Source organism: Parambassis ranga, chromosome 17 (assembly GCF_900634625.1).
Source record: "Parambassis ranga chromosome 17, fParRan2.1, whole genome shotgun sequence".
Classification (NCBI taxonomy): domain Eukaryota; kingdom Metazoa; phylum Chordata; class Actinopteri; family Ambassidae; genus Parambassis; species Parambassis ranga.
Window position 1 is genome coordinate 11,157,748 of NC_041037.1, and position 26,915 is coordinate 11,184,662.

The following is a 26,915-nucleotide window of genomic DNA, read 5'->3' on the forward strand; positions in this document are numbered from 1 at the left end:
ACGTGAAATGCAATCACAGTGACGTTCTCTCTCTCTCTCTCTCTCAAATAAAGAAGAAGAAATCACTGAGGCAGTGAGATAAGAAGCCCACATAATATGCATCAGTTTGTGGGTGATTGAAGCCGAGGTTTTTAAATGAGTCCCCCTCGTGCCTGCGCGGGGAATAGTTTCATGGTAAATATCATGGGAAGGTTCCACAACCTGCTCATTGGCTCACAAGTCAGAGACCTCTTCGTATAAAACGAGAGTGCCTGATCTAGCAGCCCTCTCCCCACTGACAGGCATTGTGGATCACACTTGGACTTGGAAAATACCTTTTACGCACGGAGCGCTTGGAGAGGCTGCGGACGAGCGCACGGCAGCGATCCATTTGGAAGGAAAAGAGTTACAGAGACAACAGGTGGGTATACTCGATGTCAGTGAGCGAAGAAACCCTACTTAACGAAGCTTTGTTTCAGGAGAAAAGTTATTCAGACTCGTCTTTGATTATTAATTTCAGATATTTTATTAGAAATGTATTTATTAATACATTTGTGTACATACATTTGGGGAAAATGCGTAATTTTCGATTCAATTCAATTAGTGGCGCACGTGTAAATTTAACAGTTCTGATTTATTAACTTATTTTATTATATCGTATTTTATTTGTATGGTTTTAAATAATATTTTCGTTTATTGGGTGAAAGTTCTGTACTGAGGTGTGAAGGGTAGCACAGGTTAATATCTGTCTTTTAAGGAGAAAAACATTTAACCCTCAACAATAAAATGTTATTCTGCTGATTTTGTCTGTTTATCTCTCTTCTCTTAGAAACTGTGGGCTGAGGCGTCTGAGTGGGCATGTGGTTACTGGAGAAGCTCCGCAGCTCTGTGGAAAGCAGTGGGACACAATCCCAGCCCCCGCAGACAGTGGAGGCCATTCCCGTCTCTGTTTACGCCAATGTACTCACTCCAGAAAAGATCCCTGATTTCTTTATCCCACCCAAACTTATCTGTTGCCCACCTGAAGAATCTCTCACTCCTGAACCTCCCCACTCCTCCACCCTGAGACCTTCCTCCTCTGACCATGCCATCTGCAGCCAAAGCCCCAGAGCTCGGAGCAGCAAGAACCCCTGCAGCCCTCGCCTCTTCTCCCGCAATCTCCAGAAGTCAGCCAACCGTCACATCATCCAGATAGAGAGCGCTGACGAGCCCACTGCTGGATCTGCAGACAGGATCAATGTTGATGTCAACACCAATGCTGACCCCCAGTCGCAGACTGCAATGTCTCTGCCATATGTCCCCAAGGCTCAGACTTCCTATGGCTTTTCCACCCTGGTGGAGTCTCCTCATACCAGACGCAAAGAGAGCCTGTTCCACAGCGACCCCAGCAGCCCTCTCACCTCTCCAAACTCCCAGAGGCGGTCCCAAGGGGGGACGCTGTTGGCCCCAGCAGACCCAAAGCCTTACCGTTATTTTAGTGGTGGGGAGAGTGACACCTGCTCCTCAGCTGAGTCATCCCCCTTTAACTCCCCCCTCCTATCCCGATCTGCCTCTCTTCTTCGCTCCATTACCCAGGAGACACAGGCAAAGGTGAGAGGTTCTGCTTCTACACATTATACACAGAGTAAGAGGGGGTTTTTAAGCTTCTTTCTGTATGTTTACTATGTTTTACTCTCTCCATCTAGGTGTCGCGTGCCAAACGCTCCCTGGCACGCCACAGTTCACTCTCCACTGATGAATGCAGCTCAGCAGACAACAGCCCTAACATGCAGCGTCGGCGTATGCGCTGCCCTCCCTCTCCTGCTTTCCGTGGATGTAAAAGCAGCGGCTCAAGGGGCGCTGCGTCGGACCTCCTGCAGCGCGAACACACCATCAACCTCCGCAAGGGGGGGACACTGAGGCTGAGTACTCACTATGACCCAGAGGCCGCTCGGCTGAGGGTGCGCGTGCTCACAGCTGAAGCCCTTTACAACAAGCAGACGGACCTTAAGAGCATCAACTGCTGCGTAGCACTCTACCTGAACCCTGGTAAGCAGCAGAAACAAAGAAGCACCATCATCAAGAATAGCAGGAATCCAGTATTCAACGAAGACTTTTTTTTTGACTCGCTGAACCAGGCAGAAGTAAAGAGCCTGGCCATGAAGATAAAGGTAGTGAACAAAGGCACCAGTCTGAAAAGAGATGTGCTTCTAGGAGAAAGGGAGGTGCTGCTCCGTGAGTTGCTCTCAGGCCTCTAGGGAGCCCCTGTCCATGAGGAAGGCAGCTCCTCTCTCCCTTGCTCCCTTTCCCTTTTCATTCACAGATCGGCTGAATACTGGAGAAAGCATACAGATGACCAGGGAGCTGTATCATGCACACTGTGTTATGTACATCTGAGCAACAAAATCAAAGCCTCTGTAGAATTCACATCAAGTTGCCATCTCTAGTTTAAAGAAAAACTGCTCATCTTAACATGCTTACAAGTTAATGAGCAGTGTGAACAGTGGAGCTGTGGTCCCGGTTTGTGTTTCACTTCAAGTATTGAGAGCAGTTACCCTCTCTGATGAGCATTGTGATGTGGCTCAGTATTATATCAGCTGTTCTTCAATGATGATCTTGTTTGACTTGGAGCTGTATTTTTGTAAAATTGCAGTGATATGAGTTTTTGTGGACATTAATAATGCCTGCGTGTACTTAAAGAATTTATATTTGGGGATTAAAATTGAATTGCTGGTGGATGTAATGTTAATATGATTGCTTGTGTGTGTTCTGCTTTTGAACTTGAATAAAAACACTAAACTCATGGTGTTTTTTGCAGCTCTTCTCTGTAGTTTTTTCTTCTAATAATTCCTCAGGATAAAAAAAAGCCCATGAAATGATTATAAAGCCTCTTCTGCTCCTGCAAGCTTTCCATTTTTGCAAACAACTCCAAGGCTGGGTCCTCTGAGACAGGCGCAGGCTGGGTGTCATTTGCGAGGCTTTTAATCGCGGTGCTCTGCACGCAATATTGTCTCTGTGCATTCAAACTCCCTGTTTAATTTTAAAAGCACGTTTCCTATTCTGGCTGCTCTCCAGTGAGTTTTAAATGGTTATTAAGGACGGCAGGAGGTAGAATTGTGGCTCAATTGCTCTTCTGAGGCAAATGTTCACACACACACTGTCCCGCTATGGAAGTAATTTGTCGATATAGTAGGGCTATATCTTGATTTATGTGTTGGTAAATATAAATGTATTTGTGCTGATGCAGTTGGCTAAAAGCAAATAAAGAATACAGACTATATTTGTCAGGCATATGGTCCCACTGAGAAATACAGAACATTATCCAAGTGGATCCTACACCTCCTCTGCTGGTGAAACAGAAGAATGACATCCTAGTGAGCCCTTAAAATTGATTAAAAATCAAACATCACAACCCTTTTTCGTCATATTTTAATTAACTACTGACATACCGTAGCTGTCTCCTGTCCTTTGCCCATCACATCAGGAGAAGGCACTTCTGACTCTGAGAAGAGAAGAAAAATAGATTTCATTAAAACATGTAAACACACTCTCAGGCTAATGTCGGTGGGTCATACTTAAAAGTTCTAAAATAAGTCTCTACAAGCACCCATGTGGGACACAGTTATCTGCGAGCTTAAAGAAGATTCATTTCCATCAGACTCCAAGGCAAAGAGATAAAACTGGTGAAGGAAAATTAGGCAATCATTTCTCCTCTGTAAAATTTAGTAAGGCACATTACTGGGAAGTGGAAGATTGATAAAGGTCTAATAACACCAAAAAGCAGTCATAATCAACACAATAGAAAGCAGATTGGGCTTTTATTCTCTCAATCACTATCTGAGAGCTACTTTAAAGAGGACAGAGTTTCCTGGAAAACATTGTCACACTGTCATCTGAATCCAAATCTGATTCATCATGACTAATAAATCTGACACTGGGGAATAGATTGGAAACCAAAATATCAGTGAATTTATATAGCTTTGCTGTAGTCCGTATGTTAGTCAGTCATTTAGTACTGTAATTATTAGCATACAGCATTTTAAGCTGTTATTTTTTTTACTCATATTTAAATGCTAAATATATTCAAGACATGCTGTCTGTCATTTTATTTCTGGTGCAACATCCTTATAATGTTCCCAGGCTTGAGAAGACATCTTTAAATAAACATAAGGCAAATCACCACATCAAGAGAATACATAATTCTTAGTTTTACATTTTTTATATTTAATTTTAAATGCTTCAGAATAAAGTAGGATTATCTGTTACTTGGGGTCAACATGCCTCATCTGAAACACTTGCAAATCAGCAGAAGGTATTGTGCAGTCATCCACCACCTGAGTCTTAAAGGCGCCTTCTTACAGCATGGTGACGAAGTGGAATGCTTAAATCATTCAACAACATTCTGCTGTCCATTTTCTCAGACAGTCCTGTACACAAAAGTCATTAACTTTAAACCTGTGTGTAAAGAATCTTTCTGTAATTCCTTTCTCATTTTACCATATGCCTCTGCCTTAACAATCACCCATCACATTTACTGCTTTTGAATTTTATTGACAGTTCTTTATTGATTGAGCTCAACTCTCCTCAACAGTTGCTGTACATTGTGCACATTGAACTCATGCATAAATATGAAGTGGAGCTTTCATTCTGTGGAGCACAGGACAGTAATGCACACATTTATGCATGTCAGTCTTAAAGTCAATATTCTGGCCTCTGTCCTTGTGTAGGTGTAGAGTGCAATGTGAGCTTGGGTTTCCTGCTTTTTTCATGTATATTTACTGTTTAAATGTGCTTGTTAGCTATAGAAGGATTCTATAATTAATCCAACCATGCAATTTTTAGCTTTACTCAGCCATTACCTTTGGGCTATGTTGTTTTTATAAACGTGTACGAATAGGCTATCCCAACACTTAATTTAGCAAGTCATGTAAGTCTGGGATAACACAACTTTATATACATTTAATGAAGTTAACCCTACATAATTATATGGCAGTGTATCAATAATATATTTTACAAGGCTCTTGCCACATAAACACAAACAATACATATATGGAACTGACAACACTGTGACTTTCCAGTGTGCATATTCGTAAACAACTTACATTATGCAAAGCCTTCTCTGATGGAATCCAGTTTACCTCTTGATACTTTCATTCCTGTTGGGTGTGCTCGATTTGTGAACCGCCTATGAACTGCTACTGTATGTCTATTGGATACAGTACGTCCTATTAGCTCCAAATAGCCATAACAAACGAACCCATCAGTTAGTAGGATTTTAAACTCACATGTATCATGGGAAATGAGGTTCATTGTCGACACAACGCCTCCTCTTCTTGGATGTTGAATTTGTATTAAAACGACGTTTCCCACAATGCATCAGTGAAATCGTAAACATAGACCTGTCAAACAACACAAACGCCATCTTGACAGCACCCTCAAAATGGCAGAAAGATGTGAGCTAGAAAGCGAGTCCAAACTCAGATTCCTGCGCTCTGCTATTTAAAACCAGACGCAACTGTTTTCCATAAACGAGTGGTTATGGGGTTGGTGTCCAGTGCGGCAGCTCAGAGCCTGTAAAATGGATATATCAACGGCGGTTTTCAACGCGGCCAGAGATGGTAAGCTGAAACTTATCCAGAAGTTGCTGAGCAACAAAACTCCTGAGGAGCTGGAGGCTTTAGCCGAGGAGAAGACACAGGGAGGCACTCCTCTGTTGATAGCTTCTCGTTACGGACACTTGGAGGTAGTAGATTATCTAGTTGAACATTGTAAAGCTAATGTTGAACTCGGGGGTTCGGTTAACTTTGACGGCGAGACCATCGAAGGGGCTCCGCCGCTGTGGGCTGCTTCGGCAGCCGGTCACCTCCCCGTAGTAAAGACGCTACTGAAACATGGTGCCTCCGTTAACAACGCAACACTAACTAACTCAACGCCGCTTCGTGCTGCCTGCTTTGATGGTCACCTGGAGATCGTCCGATACCTGGTGGAACACAGAGCCGACATGGAGGTCGCTAACCGCCACGGCCACACCTGCCTCATGATCTCTTGTTACAAGGGCCACAAGGAGATCGCCAAGTTCCTCTTGGACCGTGGTGCTGATGTCAATCGAAAAAGTGTGAAAGGAAACACTGCCCTTCATGACTGTGCTGAGTCAGGTAGTCTGGACATCATGAAGATGCTACTTAAGTGCAATGCCCGCATGGAGAGAGATGGATATGGAATGACCCCTCTCCTAGCTGCAAGTGTCACAGGTCACACCAACATTGTGGAGTATCTCGCCCACCAGCCTCGCACTTCTAGGGAGGAACGTGTAGATGCACTTGAACTCCTTGGGGCTACATTTGTGGACAAAAAGCGTGATCTGTTGGGGGCAATGAGGTATTGGAGAAGGGCTATGGAGCTGAGGCAGCCAGGGGACAAAGCTGGGTCCCTGGCCAAGCCTCCACCTGGTCCACCGATACCTGCATATGGTTGTGCACAGGAGGTCAACACTGCAGAGGAGCTTGAAGCTCTGATCACAGACCCTGATGAAATGAGGATGCAGGCTTTGTTGGTTCGTGAGCGGATCCTGGGGCCTTCCCATCCAGACACCTCTTATTACATCCGTTACAGAGGAGCAGTGTATGCTGACTCGGGCAACTTTGAACGCTGCATCAGTCTATGGAAATATGCTTTAGACATGCAGCAAAGTAACTTGGACCCTCTCAGTCCCATGACAGCCTCCAGTTTCCTGTCCTTTGCAGAGCTCTTCTCTTTTGTTCTTCAGGACAGGGCCAAAGGCACACTGTCAACACGCATCACCTTCCATGATCTAATGACTGTGCTGGGGAAAAGCGTCAGAGAGGTAGAGAGAGCTGTTGCACAGAGAGATAATCCTCCAGAAGCTCCTCAGTTCACCAAGGCCCTCTCCATTATCCTCCACCTCATCTTTCTGCTGGAGAAGCTGGAGTGCAGCCCAGAGCAGGAGCACCAGAAGAAGCACACAGTGTACCGTTTACTCAAGCTGAATCCTCGGGGTCGCTGCGGGTTCACTCCTCTCCACATGGCTGTAGATAAAGAAACCACATCTGTTGGCCGCTACCCAGTCGGCCGCTTTCCCTCCCAGGCGGTGGCAGCACTGCTCCTGGAGTGTGGCGCAGATGTAGATTCACGTGACTGTGAGAACAACACGCCGCTGCACATCGCTGCTAGCAATGGTTGTCCAGAGATTATGGCTTTACTAATGAAGGCTGGGGCTCACTTTGATGCAACAAATGCACAGAGGAAGACGGCCTACGAGCTGTTGGATGAGCACAGCAGTGGGCACCCGGCCCTCTACCCACTGAACTACATCACCCTTCAGTGCCTGGCAGCACGTGCTATTGAAAAGCACAGACTGCCCTACAGGGGACTCATCTCTGAGGAGATGGAGGCCTTCATAGAGCTGCACTGACTTCCCATCAGACGCACCCCTGCACTACTCTTCCTGCTCCTTCCCTCCTTTTACTCCACACCATTCTTTATGTCTTTAGACTTTTGCTCCACTCCTGGCTGCACCAACCTTGCGTCAGATCTAAGCAATAAACATCAAGCCTCTGGGTTTAAATCTCTGGCTGAGATTTGGTCAGCTTCCACTTAATTCCAACTTTAAGTCACAGAGACTTTTGTTGCTTTCTACTACTATTTTTAATGCTGGGTGAAACTTTACAGAGGCTTCAAGGCATCCTTTATTTGTTTCTCCCACTGAAAAAAAATAAGAGTTACAAAATGACGGTGCTTGTGTGGGTTTGCTGGTGGCTAAACTGTATGAGAGATGGAGTTTAGTATCATTGATACGCAGCATCTGATCAAAGTAGCCAGATAACATGCATGAAAACGTACGTGTGTCCACTTTGTGTTTTTGGCAACTTTAAGAAACTCAACCACTTGCAGGTAAAAGTGTTTTGCCAGGTTCTGCTTGTTTACCATCGGCTAAGTTAATATGATGCTGGGAAGGTGATGAAATTACTGTGCCAAATGTATTGACTGTAGACTGGTGGCAGAATGCAAAGCAAGCCCATCCTCTCAATTATAAGCAGAAGTAATAATGTCAAGTGGGGTACACAAGGATAAGTAAATGATACTATTTCTGAGACCGACACAATTTGTTAGCCTACAGAGCCATTACTTGAACGATTTTTTCAGAGGACAGAGGATGAGCAGAATCTCTTCTGGGTTTTGTTAGGCTGAAGCTCTTCAGTCTTTAGTTTATAACCTATGCAGTTTGTATCATCCCAATTGGCAACATATTTTCAAGCAGAAATCCAATGCATAAACAGATAAGGTTAAGAGCTATCATAAGGCATAAAGGATTGTAGCTGTGTCATTGACAGTAAGTTTGTATCTTCTGAATTCACAAGCTAAGAATGTCTTGTTTATTTTCTCCCAGTGTGTGAAAGAGCAGTTTCAATCTAGAACCTCAAGTGTGTGCCTGCATTCATCTTCACTGTGTATTAACACCAACAACAAAGATGTTCAGTTTAATGTCAAAGACACAGCTTCAGAATAACAGGCCAGCTGGTGTCTTTATGAAAGTGTCAGTTCTGTTTTGGAGTGAATTTTCCCTTTAACCTCAGATGCAGTTCACAGAAATGAAGCAGATGGCCTTCAGGGTTGTTCCATCATCTTAGTCTTATATTTAATAGTCTCTCTTTTTTTTGTCTTGTGTTACCATGAATGTTTTATTTGTCTGTCCGTGCTAAGCACCACCAAGTTAAATGCACACCAGGAGGATCTCTGAAACCAACATGACTCACATTCAGGCTCAGAACTGTCGCTGCCTTTCTCATTCTCAAGTGATTCATTTTAACCAATGATAACTCAAGAACAAAAGTGTGTTGGAGATACCTGAATAAAATTCAGTATCACAACAGAATGTGTGTGGGTAATTTCAGCTTTGAAGTGTGAAGAATGTGCTGCCTTTGATTGAGAAATGAACATTTGTCTTTCCTCCTGTCTTACTTTCAGTTTGAGTGCTATTGCCAACAATGGCAGCATCATCAAACATATTTAGATGAACTGGAATAGATACAGGGCCTGTATGCAATTATTTATTTTAGGGAGGGGAACACAGTAATTTGTAGTGTACAGTTAAAAGAGTAGTCACTGTCCACTCATTTTAGCTCTTTACACCAAACACATGCTTTCCATTACTCACATAAACTTGAGGATACTTAAATAAAGCATAACAGAAACATGATCTTTCTCAGTCCTGCACTCTTAAAGTAAAAATAGAGTGCAATTAACGTCACTGCTGCAGGGCAGTGGTAGAGACAGGGCACTTACCCTGCTAATTTTAGGGATCTTTTGCCCGAGCTTCAACTCTGAAAATGGGAATACTGTAATGCTATACAGTCAGGCAGGTCACAGGGTGACTGGCAGAGACAGCTCAGAGACAACATAGACTGCTTTATTCACACATTTACACATTTTTTCAAAACTTTATCTGGCAATGTAAATGTCAAGTGTCATGTTGGCATTATTTTAGAAACTCCAGCTGGTAAATGGCAGGGTCACAGAATACAACCTGCTCAAGTATCATTAAACAGGACACTGAACGCTGACTTAATCCAGGAGGCCGCCTATGGCTGACCTCTGACCTAAAGGGGGGAATGGTTATAAAATCATGATGTTGAGATGTAACACATATGCAGATAAAACAAGTTGAGTGCATCCATTCATTTCCTTCTTTCAATGACCTTTAATGTCTTAAAGTCTTAACTTATTTTTGACACAATTTTGCTCGAAAAAAATCGATTCAATTTTATGCAAGGAGAGAGGATTCCTGAACCTTTTGTGTTCACTTCTAACCTCATGTAAATGCAGCATCACAATCACAATCACATCACAGTAATAGCAACTTCCCACTAGATGTCACTAGCAACAAAGAAAATCAATCACACTGCTTTTGTTCCTTTAACACCATGAGAACGGCTAAAGGAAAGGAACAGAAATTGGCTTGGTGAATTTTTTGTTTCTTTTTCTACATTCCACATCAAGTCATCCATAAAGAATGAGTTTCTGAGAATGACTATTACAAAACGAAGGAATGTATTTTTGCAGTGTGTAGCTGAAGTGGAAATCATGGATCCTGAGTGTTTGCACAGTGTTGTATGGAGGTCAGCAGAAAGGATAGAGTAAATCTTCCCCAGTGTAACCCTGAGGTGTCGTGCCAGCCTCCAACACCACACAACAACACCTCAGAATGTGCCCTACTGGCGGATGTCATGTTATGTGACCTGTTTTGGCCTATGTGTATGCTTTATGAAGGATGGTACCATTTTATAGAAGTTTTAATGCAAATTTCTATTTTTTTAACGATGAACATAATCAGAACATGATCCTGTACATAAATAGTTTACACATTGTAGTATGTGTGATGAGCCCAGTAGGCCTTTATAGAGGCCAAGCTGTCATAACTATTCAAATCAATTGTTATAAGTTGATTAGGGGTTTGTTCAGCTACAATATGAAGTGACAAACTCGTCTATCCAAACTGTATTTTTATTGATCTTTTGTCATTATGACAATTAAAGTTTGGCACACAATGTGAAGGAAGAAAAGTGCAGTTGGGTCATTAATCAACATTCATTTTGTAGTATTAAAATATATATATATACCTCTTATTTTTTAATAGTGTAAACTAAAGCCAAAAAGTATCCATAAAAGTGGATTCATGAATATAACCTTCATGGATTTATCTCAGGGATACTTATATTAATTTTAACAGATGAATTTAAACCGGCCACCAAGTATAAACTCCCAGCGTCTATTGTCCCCAAATATTGCATTATTTACCTGTTGGGTTTTAATAATACATTCCCACCACGAGTCCCCATTTCCTACTACATTTTGGAGTGTCCAGCTATAATTTAGTGTGGGAGTTCTGCTCTGCGGGAGCTGATATGGGACTCTGACTCCTGCCAACAGCTATAATTAGACACTATGTTATGGGAATCTACGTGGTTTCAAGGTGCTTATCTTCATTTTGGCCCCCAGGGAACACACACAAAAAAAATCTGGCTCCAACACACAAGACCAACCTGCCTCAGCAGCCGCGTCTTTTGCACCAGTCAGCGATCCAGGGAGAGCTGGAGGAGATGGGGTGGATGGTACAGGGGTAATGGGGGTAATAGGGGTGATGGGGGATACGGATGCTGGAGATGTGAGCCTGCATCACGTCATGTGAAGGCGGGGGAGGGGGACGAGTGAGGGAGAAAAAGAGAAAGAGAGAGATAGGGAGAGCGGGGAGGGGGAGGAGAGAGGAGGCAGGGAAGGAGGAGGGCATTAAGGAAGGAGGCAGGGAGTATCAATGACATCAACCAGCAGTATCTGAGGCCGCCCGAACCAGCAATGCTCTCCCGACCAAAGGGCTGAGGAGCAGCCGCGACCCTCTGCGCTCCCGAGAGGTCGGTTCGACAGCCAGGACGTTTCGGTGGGGGAAACGCCGGCGATGTGTGCATGCATCCTCCACAAAGGCAGACCTGTCTCTGAGTGCAGCTCCGCTGCCACTGGATTACATTTATCCTCGCTGTTTCCAAGGAGGCTTCCAGCTGCAAATCCACCCACATGAATCTACCAGACAGTAAAGAAGACGGAGCACTTCCTACCAAGGTAACCAGCATCTTACACTCGTTTTCAGTTAACGTGCACCCCACCCAGACTGGTTATTGTCACTTGTCGAATAGCGCTTTAGAAACTAACGAGGTAAGAGTAGCTCTGAGCTTCCCCATCTCTGTGTGGCTTCTTTGTTTTTTTTCCTCCTTCTTTGCAGCATCACTCGAGACTTTTTTTGTTTCAAGCGTTTAAAAGGGGGAGACCGCGGGGTTGTGCACATCAGCCTGGTTGGCGACAGCGCTGTGAGTGCGCGTCCCCCTTCACCCCCTGCTCATTGTTGGCTGGGCAGCATGAGGGACCCAGGCAGACTGGCAAAGCCTTTGTTCCTCATCCACTCTCATTTAAAGTGGCTTTTTGATGGCCCCTTTAAACACTCTCCAGGTGCAATGGGTCTGGTGTGGAGTCAGGTTTTTTAAGCCTAGAAAAAAAAAACAGAAAAAGGCAAATCCTTATGAAAAATAAATACACTGCATGGATCCAATAGAAGGATATTTTTAAATGAGAGGAAAACTCCACATCCTGTTATCATTGCATTGATATTTCTGTGGTAGCACAGCAAATTAAAAAAATCCCATTATCATAATGACATTCACAACACTCTGGAGGAGGCTATCACAGACACATTATGAATCCATATGGGCTATTATACTAATATTAGAATGATTTTTTTTTAGAGGAAGGCACCAGGTGGCAAAGCGGATGGACTTATTTAGCAAGACTGTTTCCTAGACAATAGAGTGGCTGCTGCTGTCGCTGCATCTGCTACTCCAAAGCATTATTTAAAACAAGCCCATCTTCACATATAGTCATATAGTCCATAGACCTCTCATATGTCTATAATTATACTCAGAAGGATTTGCTGTTAACAGAGCCACTCACCCGTATGCAGGCAGAGTGTAATTTAATGATACATCGATTCATCCTGACACATTTTCCGAGGGCTATTGCTTGTTTGGGATGTAAACTCCAAATGCCTGTTTAGGTTTTCTTTATTTCCGCTGCGTGGCCTCTGTAAACTGGAAAATCGCACTGTCGTGGTGAATCCGAGGGAGGTCTTCCTCTTCACACACAGATGGGAAATTTTCCCTTGGGCACCTTGCATTTGCTGGTTATTGTTCCAGACCATTTCCACATCCCTAATTATTTTAATCAGTCATTTTTACGCTCGGATTCCTCTATTTAGTAGATCCCCTGATTTTTTTTGTTTTGTTTTATTCCTTTGTGCTACACTCTCAGGTTTATCAGCAAAATACACACTTCATTACGGTGACAGGAATCTAGATATTTGCATTATTTTGACAGGAGAAAGTCATTATGTGTGAAGGAGGATAACTGAACTGGCAAATTTCCTCTTTGTGTCTGTGCAAATCTTCTCCATTCTTCCAGCTTTTAACGGAGGCCTGGCCCCACAGGTATTCATTTAGGAACTCTTAGGAGCAGCAGCTTATGAAATCAGTGATGGCATGTGCTCCTTAAATAGCATTTCACAGGATTCAGCCATGGACCTCAACGGGTTTTTGCTCCTTCCAAACAGATACCTCTGTAAGATCCATCCAGACTTCAATGACGTATGCTCCCAGTGGAGCTGCTTTGGTTTCACGTCAAACGTCTTATTGAAGTCTTGCTCCCAGATAGATTCTTGTTGCAGTCCTACCCTAACTGCTCCTCTCTGTACTCTCTCCTTCTGTGTTGTGCATAATGCCCCTCACTGGGTTCTGTCAGGATCAACATGTACACTCACGGTTACCTTTGCTTTGCGCCAGTCAGCTGGAAGGAAGGAGAAGATCAATGCATGCAACTTTGATGCTGTGAGCGTAGCCACCTGTATTACAAGCAGACAGAAACTTTGTTGTTGTCTGGGTATTGATATTAATTGACCTTTTCAAAGCCTTCCAAACAGTGAGCTTTTGTCTGCTCTGCTTCTCTTGTTTATTCTGAGGCTGCTGAAAAATATACGAACAGCATGCAGAATGAAGCAAGCTGGGCTGAGCAATAGACACAACAGTTAATATTAGTATAACCTCACATATTCAAACTTATCAAGCCGACTTTAAACTATATGTATATAAAAGTGGGCTTTTCCAGTTTACAGAGGCCACTCAGTGGAAATAAAGAAACCCTAAAAGACATTCTAAAATCAACCAATAGAAGCTCAGAGTGTGAAGTGAAATATTGGCATTGGTGTAAATTGAGCTTTGACTGACAGCGGAGCTGAAGCTGACTGATGATGTCATCTCATTGATTAGTGAATGAATGAAATATGGACAGGTTTCGTATTGGAATCTCATAGCAGGGTTGCTGTTTGCTCAGCAACACATTTATTTCTTTTATTTACTTTTTATTGACTTTGACAAATTCAATATGTACATTATTACAACTGTAAGTCACTGAGTCTCAACCTGAGTGTTCTTTCTAAAGACAAATGAAAACAAGTAAGAAAAAAAAGACACAACATTAACATACAGGGAGTGAGATGAGATTGTCGATGTACCTATGGTGTATTGTCTAAAGTTGACAAAATCAAAATCTGGTCTGCGTGGTGTTATATAGTCTATCCCTTATAAACAGGTCCCTCTTGTAGTTTACATCTGCAGTCAGTTTCTCCATCCACAAGTCCAAAGTTGGGCTTTCTTGTGAAAACCATTTTCTTGTGAGGGCCTTTTTTGCCTGCTACTAACAAAATACTAAACAGATATCTGTCTCTTTTTTGGCCATTCTCCAGGCATAAGTCCAAATAATAATAATGAAAAATTCTCCAACATGTCGGGAGGTTACTTTTATAGTGAGATTTCAGGCTTTTATCAGGCTTTTCCAGCTCTGTGAGCCACTACGTTTGCATTGATGTGCCCACATTGTCTTCCTCCATTAGATCTATTCCTCCCTTCATTTCCCATTTTGTTTTAATATATATGGTGGTTTGTGTTTTCAAATACAACACAGTTAATTGCAAATCTCACGTTAAATTGACTACAGGAGAAATTTGCCATTTGCTGCAGTTAGGTGGTTGAAATATCTGAAATGACAAAAACAGCATATGTGATGTGGCAAGAATGCTGCACTGGATAGATGGACTCTGTTTGACTGGGCTGTAAGTCAGTGTGCTAATGATCCTGGGAAAACTTCATCAACAAATGTGAGTCAAAGTCTCAGTCTGTAGTACAAGTTGAGTTTTGTCTGGTGTGATATGGAGCACACTTTATATCACCATTTGATTATACTCTCTGAGATTATACAAACATTAGCTGCCTAATGAAGTATATTGATTTTCGTATACCATTGATTTAAACCATATTACAGCCATCGGATCATCGGTATGAGTACACACATGGGAAAACAGTTAATTAACAGCAGTGTGCAACTGTATGGAATTTAATGATCATATCTAATGATAAAAACTCAGAACTGGCAGCAGCAACTATTGGAGAAACAAACATTTTACACTTTGAGATGAAACAGCATCATCTCATCAAAAAATTATAATTGTTAAAATTAAAAACCATCAATCATTTGCAGTTGGGTAAAGGGTGGAAACATTCACAGCGGTTTCACAATATCATAACATTCCAAGAGAGCTGAACTGAACAAAAAGAGAAATTACATTTAATTACTTTTAGAGCTGATGGCAATATGCAGTAGACCTACTTACTTTGCTTGAAGTGCCAACTAGATAAACTGGTGCTGTAGTTATAGCACAAAATGAATATTTCTAAGTGTACTAAAATCTACAGTACTGCTACATTTTGACATTCCTGCATCCTTACATAGATAATAGGCTGTTTATATTTACATAAATGCACATTGGACACCCATACACCTGCATAAATATGCATCTTAGTGTTTTTTTTCCGAAGATCTCTCTAATGATCCAGACCCATAATTATCCTGTTTTAACTATGAGGTTATTTACAATTGTGAGGATGTGTGTTATTCATGTGTCAGTGTTTCTGTGTGTGCATATGAGTGAAGGCTAAGAGATAGGTTGTGACTTGACTGATGCCCTTCTCCAGATGAATCAGAGATTCTGATGTGTCAGCAGGGATGAATAATGCACACTGCTCCACTACCTCTCTTCTCCACCTCTTGTCTTCAGTCATTCGCCTCTCTTTTCATCACAACTGCCACATCCCAAGACATCTTCACCTTCCTTCTCCACCCCTCCCCCCTTCTTTCTCTCCTCCGTTATGCAAAAGAGGGCCCTCGTTGCTGCTGCTGCTGCCTCGCTGTCCTTTGGTCAACCCTTCTTTCTGCTTCAGCTCGTCTTTCTCATCAAGTTTCACTGAAGTTCCTTTGTGGAAATTTCACAATGAGACACGTGTTCTTTGGGTCTTTGATGGCATTTGCACTGAAAATGGCCAAAAGCGTTGATGTACACAGCTCATTGTCCAATCATGGGTGGAGGAGGTCCTGTCATTGACACGGTTTGACAGTTACATTCCTGACTGACAGGAGTCATTATAGCAGGGTCGGGCTGACTGACAAGATGGCTGATAAAGCGGAAAACAAACTGACTAATCAGAAGTTGAGGAAGGAGAGGGCAAGTTTGCTTTGAAGTGTACATCCATAAATGTTCAAACGGCAGAATATTGTACGCACTTTGCTATAAGCACTTGACAAATCCCCAGGAGTATTTTCAACTCCTGGAGTGAAATCCTCCTCTGTACTGTAAAGTACGGAGGTTTGGATACATTTATTCAGGCTGGAGCAAAGCCAAAATAACAGAAAAATAATCTAACATTACTTGGCTTTGCTTTATTTTCTGGGATGAAAGATTGCATCTCTATGGCTTCATATACACTAATACCTTTCCAACAGAGCCATTATGTTAGGCGCTGTGCTCTCATTATCACCAGGAAAACGACACCAAGTGAAACAATGGGTGCGCTGCAGTGGGAATAAGTGTGTGTCAATGAACTGGTTAAGGCAGAAGTCGTTACTATGGTAGCCAAGAAAACTGTGATGAAGCCGTTGTAAATAGATCTTCTTTAACTCAAACAATTATCTTTTAGCTGTCCGGCACAGAACACCAGTCTCTAGGCTGATCCATCCACACTACATCTGAGCCCTCTGCAGCCTCCTGCCTTCTCCAAACTACTTTTGATGACATTTGGGACTCAGTGGCAAACAATTGCATCATTTTTTATGTGTGGAAACTTTGCAGTAGTTCTACGTTATCTGATTTTATGTCACTTCTTCTTTTCAAGGCTGCCATTGTTAAATAACTCATCATGAGTGGTCGGAATTACTGCCATAGTTTAGCGACCCGAGCACACACACATCAGCCTCATGTATGTTCCACTGTAGTGTATAATAAAGATGGTAGCAAATATTGCACCTGCATAAGCACATTAGCATTCAGCTCAAAGCACTGTTAAGTACAGCCTCTCAATCGACTAGCATGGCTGTTATCTTTATGTGAGTAATTCCACATTACAAAGAGTGACTGAATTTAAAACAAATAGACCTGTGCCACCTATTGTAGTCAGTGCTGCTGACATCCAAGGAAAGAAAAGGTTTTGGCATGTCTCCATATGCCGGTGAAAGAACATCTTTATTGCATCAGTGAAACAGCTTTGGCACTTTAAAGACCTTTACTGTGCAGGATGGAAGAGACATAATGTCCAGGAAACTTATGGGTCCATTCCATCATCCCAACTCACAGAGAGAAAACTTAAAAGCTAGAAGATTAGACTCCCTCCAGGGTCAGAAGGAGCATTCTGCCCCCTGTGATATGTTTTTATAGCTGTTTGTGTGCTCGTGTGTGTGTGTGTGTGGATGCAGGCTTGTGAGGCTGGTTGACATGGCTGTTGAATGCAGCCCCACATTTGTTTGTGGCATTTCATGATTACTCTGTCTCCACAGCGCTGAAGGATGCCAGTTCGGATGAAGTATTTGCTTGACGGAGGTGAGAGTAATGGCTAGTCATTGGTGGAAAGCAACCGCGCACAAGTCTGTTACCCTTGACAAGCATTTCATCTCTTCACTTACCGAGACACTCTGTCTGATTTCACCATCGAGGTGGAGGACAAATGCAGTTTTTCTAGCCCATTACTCCGGTTTTCAATTCTATTCACAAGTTTATTGTCCCTCAAGGAGAAATTCATTTGGCGTCACAAATCTCATCTCCATCAGGAAGTCATGCAATGGCTGGTTAGTGACAGAACTGCTAGGGCTGGTCGGCTGTGTAGCACATAAATAGAATTGTTCACCAGCATTCAAAGCCTTAAGAAATCTGTCCTGCTGTTGAATGTTGAATCCTTAATGCTGAATAGTCACTGATGTTGTCAGATATTAGCGTTTTTTGGCTGTACAACAGTACAGAGTGTGAAATGTATGATAATCTAGGTGTTGTTGCAGAACAGTGTTGCAGCCGTGCAGTTAATGAGCTCTCAGTGGACGACATATCACATGACCACGCCAGACAGGTGATACCATGGCAGCTCAAATACACAGGAGAGAGAGGGATCGTGGGCAAACACAACAACGTGTCTCCAGGAAATTAATAAGGAACTCCCGAAGGGACCCACACATCATTTACATAAGTAAAGAATGAATTAAAGGTTGCTTTGAGATTGCAGCACACAAGGTAACAATGATTGAGAAATGCAGCCCATTTGGAGGCAGGTGTGTGCTGGTATGTCAGTCATCAGTTGTGTATTCATGCTAGATGAATACATTTAAAGATATGAAGATCACATTACTGACAAACTCTGTATGAATGATCAATCAGCACAGCATTGTTAAAACGTAGCACTGTGTATCCTACAGCTGCTGTTATCACTCTCAAGACCGCAAGCATGTGAACATGTGTGACCTAAAACCTGCCTGACTTCTGTCTGTTCTGACTGATGTGTAGGTTTTGCTGAATCGTGGAGGTAAAAATGGCTGGCATGTCTCATTAATAAGACATGGGAGAAATATGACGATGGCCAAGATGATGACAATGACATCCAGGAAGATGAAGGTGTTCTCTGTTGTCAGGGAGCCTCAGTCCTGCTTAAGGAAAAGCTCACTAATTGGCTGCGGTCTTGGTGGGTCGTGTGTATGTGTGTGTGTGTGTGTGTGCTGCTTGATGGTCTTGATAATTTATTTAAAAGTACATGTATTAATAGAATTTTGGATTTATGTAAAGAAGCCATCTTTTGGTGTACATCAGAAATACAGATTGGCCCTATAATCTGACAATATTTCCTAATTTTTTTCCTCTCTCATATGTCAGAGCTGTTTAACAATTAGGGATGCACATGCAAGTGCATAACTATGTGGACATCAGTATGTATATACAGTTCTCTCTCTCCTACTAGGAAGAGTCTCTGCCAGCCTTGGATATGCTAATTGGACAGTGAGTTGACAAGGACTCAACCATCAGCCTGTGTAATGAGCCGCTACACAGAAGATCGGCTGCTTCTGAAGAAGAGAGAGAGAGAGAGAGAGAGAGAGGTTGCTGGAAGAAATTACGAAATATGTTTGGGTGTTTGGAGGCTCTGTGTTGTCGTTTCAGTCGGTTGCGTAGGTGTCGGTATGTGGACATGCACGCATCCTGTTCTCCTGCTGTTGTCAGATTAAAAACCCTCACCTGTCAGGTGGAGCAGTACCTGAGAAATGATAATTTTCTTTAGAAATTAAACAGCTATGTTTTAGCTGGATGACAATGCATTTTTTGGCGTCACCCTTAGGGATTTAAAAGAGGTTTATGAGCCTAAGGGTTTGAAAAATTGAGCTCATGGAGGAGCAAATAATCCGTCAACTTATTTGAAAGCATGAAAATTGTCAAATTGAGAATTGCAAGGTTTTACACCCCACTGTGTGACAGCTAGATCCCTTTTAAAACCAAATTTAGGACATTGCACATTGTTGGCACATTAATTCTGACTACTAAATATCTTGACTTTCTTCCCTATGCTAAAAAAAGAATATGCACTACTTGTAAAAGTGAGAATCGCATTCTGTGGCTCAGTGTTTTAAAGCAGAATTTTTAGGCTTAGCTTCTTATGTGGCCATAAATTGTGATTGCAGCAAAATCATCAGTAACAGATTTATAATCAATATAGATGAATAAAACTACTTGCAAGTCTGTGTAAGGTGAGACAGAGTTCAGTTTGAATACAGTGTAGCACATGTTTCACAGGTAGAGCATGTTGTGGTGTCAGTGACCAGTGCTCCTTCAGTCAAGTATAAGGGACAAACATTAAACCCTGGTCAGAGGACCTGAGTAATGAACTCCAAATGTGAGGATGGAGCAGGTCAGAGATACAATGAAGACCTTGAAGTGGAAATAAATTATGATGGAATTGTGAGTGAGAGATATGAGTACATATATAGGACCTGGGCAACAGTGTTGCAGCTGCATGTGAGATTGGCAGTAATCATTTTAATCAGTTTCGGAATATATATATAAAACGTTATGGTTTTTATCTGATTTTGATACAGTCGACCTCCGTTGGCAGTGTCCCAAATGGCAGAAGCTATCATTTTAATGAATTTATATCCTGATCAAAGTAGTACACGCTGAATCGAATAATAAAACGTCTTCAGATTTCTGGAAGATACTGTGCTGCTAAAGAAAGATCCAACAGACTGAGCAACCAATGAAGCTAAAACATGAAGCGATGACGACATCAGTCTATTAATGTTTACATCCAGTTGTGCTGTCACAGGCACGAGCCTGTCGCCATGGCTGGATTCATGCTGCCTGCTGTGCAATGATACGGTTGTCGGGTGTAGTTCCTAGAAAACAGTTCTTGCATGTAATTGCTCACAACACAGTCTCTGGATTTCTTTAAGGACCTGAGTCATGATGTGCGGAAAGAGACATAACTATAGGGTTTTTTAATTATATTTTGTTGGTGCTTGGAGCACCACATAAGAAGAAGAAAAGGCAGAAACCACTTTAAATTGTCTCCTCTTAACTCAGAAACTCACAGAAAATAGATAAAGAGAGAGATAAAAAAGGAATATTTGATTTTGGTGTTTAACAATAATATGCTTTATAGGAAGCATGTACAGATTGAAAAGTAATGGACCCAAGAATGTTATTCAGTGTAATCTAACACTATGTCCATGATTCATTTAACAGATATATGATCTCTCATTTAATGAAATTTCCTTTATTATATATACACACACAGTCTGACTTCCTGTGAACATCCCCACTTAGCTAATAAATGCTTTTTATGGTCCTGACCTCTTCTAATAATCCGCCCTATATGTACTTTTATAGTGTTTGGTAATGCTCTTCCTGCTTAGCAGGATCCAGCCCATCTGTTGCTTGGTTCATCTGAAGCTATTTCATCCATTATCAGATGCCTCTTCCTCGCTGTGTTGGTCTATCCGACCTTGAAGCCCCTTTAAGATGCGTGGGTGTACATTTACCGCACCATTGTTGCGCTACAGCAGCTTTGCTTATGTCCTAGACATGCAGAGATTGAGGTCAAAGGGAAAGTTAGTTTGGTTAGTCACGCTTCTTTCTCCACCCCTCCCTTTGTTCCTCATCACGAAGCCATGTGTTGTCTTGGCTCTGAAATGTATTTGTGGTGAACAAAAGCTGAAGCACTTCCAGATTTTTTAAAAATGGGTGACAACAGTGATTTAAATGCTGAAATGGTTATAAATAACAGTCATGCTACATGACATGTCATTTTATGTCTGATGGGCGGTGGGGCGGTGAGGCTGTGATGGCGTCTTTTCTTTCTGTGGGATTACACAGACGGGTGGATGCTGCAGTAAATGTGGCAAAAATGAAAAATATCAGAAAATCCACCACATTGTAAGTGATCAATTAAACTGTAACCTCAACCAACTTGACACAGGAGAGATGCACTTTTTAAAATCTGTTTCCTCATCATCTTCTCATGCCTTTTTGGAGGTCACAAACAAAGCACTCAATACAATGAACCCTCACACATGAATACCTGCAGAATTAAATAGCAACTCTGTCTTACCACACTCTGAATAATATAAGTAGATGAATAAATATATAATGGATATATGTAGATGCCATCAAACCCTCATTGTATTCTTCTTCGAGTAAGATGAAAATGAAAACATATTTTTAATTAAATATAAAAAATGTCGACAACGTAAATAAAGTAACATGATTTTTATTTAGTTATCTATTTTTTATTTATTTAATCAGTGAAACTGAGGCAAAACTGACAACAAAACTTCAACAATGCCTGTTCTTTTTTGTGTAACTGATGATTTACTGTAGCTCAGGTGGATATTATTGTCCATTTCTTATGGGCCAACAGACAAACCCCTTGAATTGTTCCGATGAATAGAACATTTGTTGAAAAATTACTGTGTCAGTTAGGAATTACAACCTCCAAGCACATAAATGGCTGAACAGGTCAAATCTCTTTCTGTGGCTGATGTGGGATTATAATGACTTCAGCATTCACAAACATGGGTGGAGGGTTGAAAGTGGATGTGACCTTGCTCAAATTTTCATAGGTTTGAGAATTAAAAGTGTCCTGGTCTACGTGCTTAAACACATTTTACAAAGCGAAAACTTCTCATCAGCAACAATCTTCTCTGTCATTTTCTTGCCTGCCGGCAGTCGATTTAGTCATCTACAAAATTAGTTTGTTGTTTCCAGGGCCGAAGAATCAAGGTTTTATCAAGCAGTGCTGATTGTCCTTTCAGTTTTTCACTGCTGAAACACAGAAAGACCACATGCAATGCAAAATGACATATATGGGCTTTCCTTCCATGCTCAAACTGTTTGCATGAGTCATATTTGCTCTCTGTGATTTGAAACTCCTGCAGTACCCTTGTTTATAGCTCCACACTGGTGATGGAGATGGGAGCTCCTGGTGGGGGGACGTTATTGCTGTCAGTATTTCCCACACAATCTGTGTGTTGTATGGAGCATCAACAGTCCTAATATTTTTCACATCTTGCAGCATTGTGAGAGTCTGATTTAGTGGAGGTATCCAGGTCTCAAGATTCATTTATATTCAGGGCAAGAATCTGGAGTGTTTGAGTGACAGGTGTGTTTTCTTGTTAGAGAGGAGCCTCAGATATTTTATTTCCAATGCTAAAAATGTAACCAGGGCGGTGTAGCTCATGCCTGCAGTAAGCCGTGCTTCATCCTGTGCCTCTGATCCTCAACGTGTGTGAGTGTGTCTGTGTGTGTGTGTGTGACTGAGTGTCTGTGGGCTGTGTGTTTAAGAGAGAGCGAAGGGAAGTGTGAGAGAGTGAGTGCCAATCTCCCCCATGATGCGTTGCCATCTGCCATGTTTGTGTGTGTGTGTTTGTATGTGTGTGTATGGGTCATAGAATTGGGAAGTCATAGTTGCCCAAGCCCTGCATCTTACTAATATGTGTTTCCTACTCTGAATGTCTCCTCACCAAGCAGCCACACAAAGCCATACATAATTAAAGGCAGGGTTCAGAGCAAGGTTATTTTTGTGCTTAGTGTGCACTGTAATGTCAAAATCACTGGTAAGAAGGTGGAAGCAGACTAGTTTCAGTAAAAGTGTTCTTTTTAGCCTTAAATTCTTGTTTTTCTTCCCATCGTGTTCCTTTTAAAAGAGTTACCAAATAAAAAAAAAAAAAACAAGTTGTTGCTGAACTCGCACCATGCCTGCAATCCTCGCTCTCAGGCCTGGATCCAAATTAAAGGTAGAAGAAATCAAAAGAACACGAGGCTCCTATCAGGTGTACTATCTCACAGCTGGCATGGTGCCGTGAGAAACAGATCTAGTCTTTCTATGAGTGCTAGTTGTCATGGAGACAGGCCTTGTGAGACCATCTCTACCCACTTGTGGTGAAAGGCATCATGGGTAAAGAGGCGGTGGAAGGGAGGGAGAGTAGGCAGGGTGGGGATGAGGTGAGGAAAAACAAAACATGTCATCTTTGCGAGGGCCCCAGCGGAGCAGGGGCAGGTTGGATGCCACCTAAACAATGTTATTTCATCATCCTGATGGGGAACAATAACCGGTGTACATTTCACCACCTGAGCAGTGGTGTCATTATCTGCTTCCTCTCAATAAATAGCACATGTATCCCCATCAATCTATCTGTCTGGCTGACCATCTGTGTTGTCACGCTGAAAAGGTAATAAGACCGACCCCCGCTATCCCTTTCTGGCTGCTGAGCCAGATGATCAGGGAGAGCAGGTTGTCATGCCTCTTGAGAGGGCTGCAGAAACGGCAGGTTGGCCTGAATCATGACAGTATTCACGCTCACATCTATTTAATTCTGCTTCTACAACCAGTCACGAGCATCTTTTTTTGACTGCATGTTTCATTAGCTTTAATTACCATTAGCACAAGGCATGTCCGGACTGGCCTGCTCAGCTGCTGCTTCACTGTGTGATGTTTTGGCTTCTTCTCTAAACATTCACAGCTGTAGGATGTTCTGAGTCCTTTTGTTTGAACTGTGTCAATGGACCAACAACAGCTGGAGGAGCCAATGCAGGGCAGCTGGAGAGAGGAAGAGGATTTGTACACAAGCAGGGGTTAGAGCGTATAAAAGGAGAAGGAGGCAAATGATAGGGTCTTTAGAGAGGAGATGGCATCGAGAGAGTAGAGGAGAGGAAGAAAGTGGGGAGGAAGGGGATGAAAGGAGAGGGGAGAAGAGGAGATTTTAGGAATACAGAGACTAATGCAGGGCAAGATTAAGGATTAGCTAGAGGGTGAGCGACTGCAGTTTTAGGTAGAGCAGAGAGGGTTTTGTCAGCAGGTGAAAGACAACGAGGGGGAGTGTATGAACAGGGGATGATATAAAGGTTAGACTGAGGTCACAGATGGAGATTAAGGCCCTAGCATATCCTGCACACATGACAGACGAGGCAGACACTGCAGCATGTGAGGAGGGGCGCCTGTGATGTTTTAGTGGCTGCGTGGCTCCGCGCAAAACAGTAACCCCGGTTAGATTAACGCTGGCAAATTGAGTTTCCGTAACAGGAGAATTTACTTAACATGCTGCCAATGGTGCTTGAATGAGCTCTGATCTGATTTTTCTTATCACATTGTTCATTTGAAAAGGGGACGCTGAAAGCTTTTCTATTCGGCAGCTATTACGTGGCGTTAGATAAGATGAGGGCAGAGCGGTGAGAAAGAGAACCTGTATCAGATAGACAGTCATGTTTTCAATTGAGCTATTTTTAGTGTATAGGACTGGCAGACAGCAATGTGTTTGAGCAGGTTATTAGCTCAATAAGTGGTTAGAGGAGTCTTTGAATATGTAGCTCACCATAAAATGCCTCTTTCGTTTAGTAAAGGTGAGCGAGGGTCGTCCTAATCTGCGCTCCTGCGTCTCTACCGGGGCGTCAGGGATGTCAGGGTGAAAGTGTCCTTATGGATGTTTGCGCATATTTATGTGCCAATCACAGTGTGGCCTGTCACCTGTGAATACATATTATGTCTCCCCACGAGCACATATGTTAGCCTGTACTGCTATTTGAAGGGAGACACATATGTGTGTGATATATGACAGGTTAACAAAGGCCCCTTTCTCATTTGGCCTCCCCACCTGACACACTGAGCAGAGGGGGGTGGGGGTGGGGGGGTCGGAGGAGCTGGATTGGACTGAGGAGTTATTGACTCCCAGATGGGGAGCTTCTACACAGCTTGTCTAAATCTCTGGAAGCATACAAAGCTGAATTATGTGCAGGAAAAAAAGAGCAAAAAATACAGATGGAGATCCCCTCCCTAAGGCTGGGGATTAACAAAAGGGGGGACATCTATTAAAGTAGCGGTTTCTGATACATTCGCCATTATTGAATTTACTGCATTCCTACTGACCCCTCAATCCTCTTTGTTTAAGTGTTTTCCATTACTGTGGCACACTGTGGATGCATTATTCCATTAACACTTTTATGTGCCACCAGAACACTCAAATACTGAATGCTAAGAAGGAATTAGGCCAGAGCTAAAATGAAATTATTGGAACGTATGAAGAAAAAAGAACTCTTAAAAATGTATCATTGCAGCTAATTTCACGGCTCGCTGGAAAAGGAGACTTATTAAAACAGAGGCAGTGCGCTGAAAACTATTTCAGTCTTTTTCTTGTCATAGTTATTGAGCAGTGGCTCTATTGTTCTGGTATTAGTTCAGTCAGCACTGGCCTGCTTGAGCTGTTAATCCAAGTCAGAAGTGCTCTGGCTACATCAAAAGAACTAATCCTGCATTAGCATGATTTTGTCTTTAATTTTCTTTTATGAGGATGTTTTCACTATGAAATATTGTATGCTTTGCTGCTCTCTCCTCAAGTGCATTGACATTTTAGATGCCGCTCTGGACGCAGAGTGATGAATCAGAGGTGGAGGAGATGTGCCTGACCTTCATTTTGTTTTGTTTGCAGAGTGCCTATCCCTTTTGAGTGAAGCCCCACCCGTATCTTCGTCATCGCCAACCAGTCCACGGTGGTGTCATGCCTCTGCCCAAGACGTGCGGAACTGTGGCCCAGTCTAGGAGGTCCATCCTGGGGCTCTGCCTTAGCACATCTCCCCTCTGTCTGCTGCTGCCTTTGATTATCCTGCTAACCAGACCCTTGAGCAGCATGTGTGGACCTCTAGGTATGAAGATCATCTGTCTGTCTGCACCTTGCTTTCTCTTTCATTGTCTTGGCAGGTGGTATATTTTCAACAATGTGATATATTAAGGTGTGCAAATATGTGAATGTGCACATATGTGAGTGTGTCTGTGTGTGTGTGTGTGAGGAATGAATCCCGGCTTGTCAGTGCATCGGCTGTGGACTGTGGCGTTGTTAATGTGTTTTGATAAGCTGGGAGGTCCCATCAGCATGTTCCTCATCATCTCCTTGATTACAACATTTCCGCAGATTTCCTGCCTCAGTGGTCCACACACACATTCAGACAGACACAGCTGTCACAGCTCTGCAAATGTCACCAAGGTGATTCTTTTGAGAGACGGTACGATTGGCTAAAAGATGAAGACAAAATGCTTCATCAGTTGAAAGGAGAATTGCCTTATATAATTTGTTATTTTCCACTTGTTTTACCAGTTTGAGACCTCGACCGTTTCAGATGACTGACGTCATATCTGAAATATTTTTATATTCAGTGAAGAGGTAGAATTACACAACAGCCAACTATCAGTAGAAATGTTGTGGGACTCTCTGCGTTTTGGACCACCTACAGTGCATCTTAGCAGAGCAGAGAGAGAAATAAACCCTGACTCTTTACATATAACCAAGCTGTCTAAATAAAGACCCCGGAAATTAGTGGAGGAATTTATTCAAACATAACCAGTCAAATTATGTATTTTTTAATACTTTGAACCTATGAAATGTAATGCTGACACTGACAGTCCTTAGTTTTCCTGCACAGCAAATCCAACATCCAAAGACTATACATA

General features: G+C 42.4%; 3 protein-coding genes across 6 annotated transcripts in view; all 3 read left to right on the plus strand.

Moving 5' to 3' along the window:
- Window positions 1-219: 219 nt before the first annotated feature.
- LOC114450025 (C2 calcium-dependent domain-containing protein 4C-like) lies at window positions 220-2,666 on the plus strand. Its single transcript, XM_028427917.1, has 3 exons — window positions 220-400; window positions 809-1,569; window positions 1,665-2,666. The coding sequence occupies exons 2-3, from the start codon at window positions 838-840 to the stop codon at window positions 2,214-2,216; spliced, it is 1,284 nt and encodes a 427-aa protein (XP_028283718.1). The 5' UTR covers window positions 220-400; window positions 809-837; the 3' UTR covers window positions 2,217-2,666.
- A 2,662-nt stretch (window positions 2,667-5,328) lies between these two features.
- fem1a (fem-1 homolog a) lies at window positions 5,329-8,926 on the plus strand. Its single transcript, XM_028428023.1, has one exon. It carries the CDS (start codon window positions 5,537-5,539, stop codon window positions 7,388-7,390), a length of 1,854 nt encoding a protein of 617 aa, XP_028283824.1. The 5' UTR covers window positions 5,329-5,536; the 3' UTR covers window positions 7,391-8,926.
- A 2,357-nt stretch (window positions 8,927-11,283) lies between these two features.
- ptprsb (protein tyrosine phosphatase receptor type Sb) overlaps window positions 11,284-26,915 on the plus strand; it is a 59,188-nt gene continuing 43,556 nt past the window's right edge. For all 4 annotated transcript variants that reach the window (XM_028426724.1, XM_028426720.1, XM_028426722.1 and 1 more), the window contains exons 1-2: window positions 11,284-11,589; window positions 25,900-26,113. In XM_028426724.1, coding sequence (XP_028282525.1) covers window positions 25,969-26,113 — 145 coding nt within the window. In that variant the 5' untranslated portion in view covers window positions 11,284-11,589; window positions 25,900-25,968. The remainder of the gene's footprint in view (window positions 11,590-25,899; window positions 26,114-26,915) is intronic.

Excerpts from the sequence above, each read along its gene's own strand:
- LOC114450025 (XM_028427917.1), top strand. The coding sequence starts at position 838 with ATGTGGTTACTGGAGAAGCTCCGCAGCTCTGTGGAAAGCAGTGGGACA. Across the intron at positions 1,570-1,664 it reads CCCAGGAGACACAGGCAAAG|GTGTCGCGTGCCAAACGCTC; the intron begins GTGAGAGGTTCT and ends CTCTCCATCTAG.
- fem1a (XM_028428023.1), top strand. The coding sequence starts at position 5,537 with ATGGATATATCAACGGCGGTTTTCAACGCGGCCAGAGATGGTAAGCTG.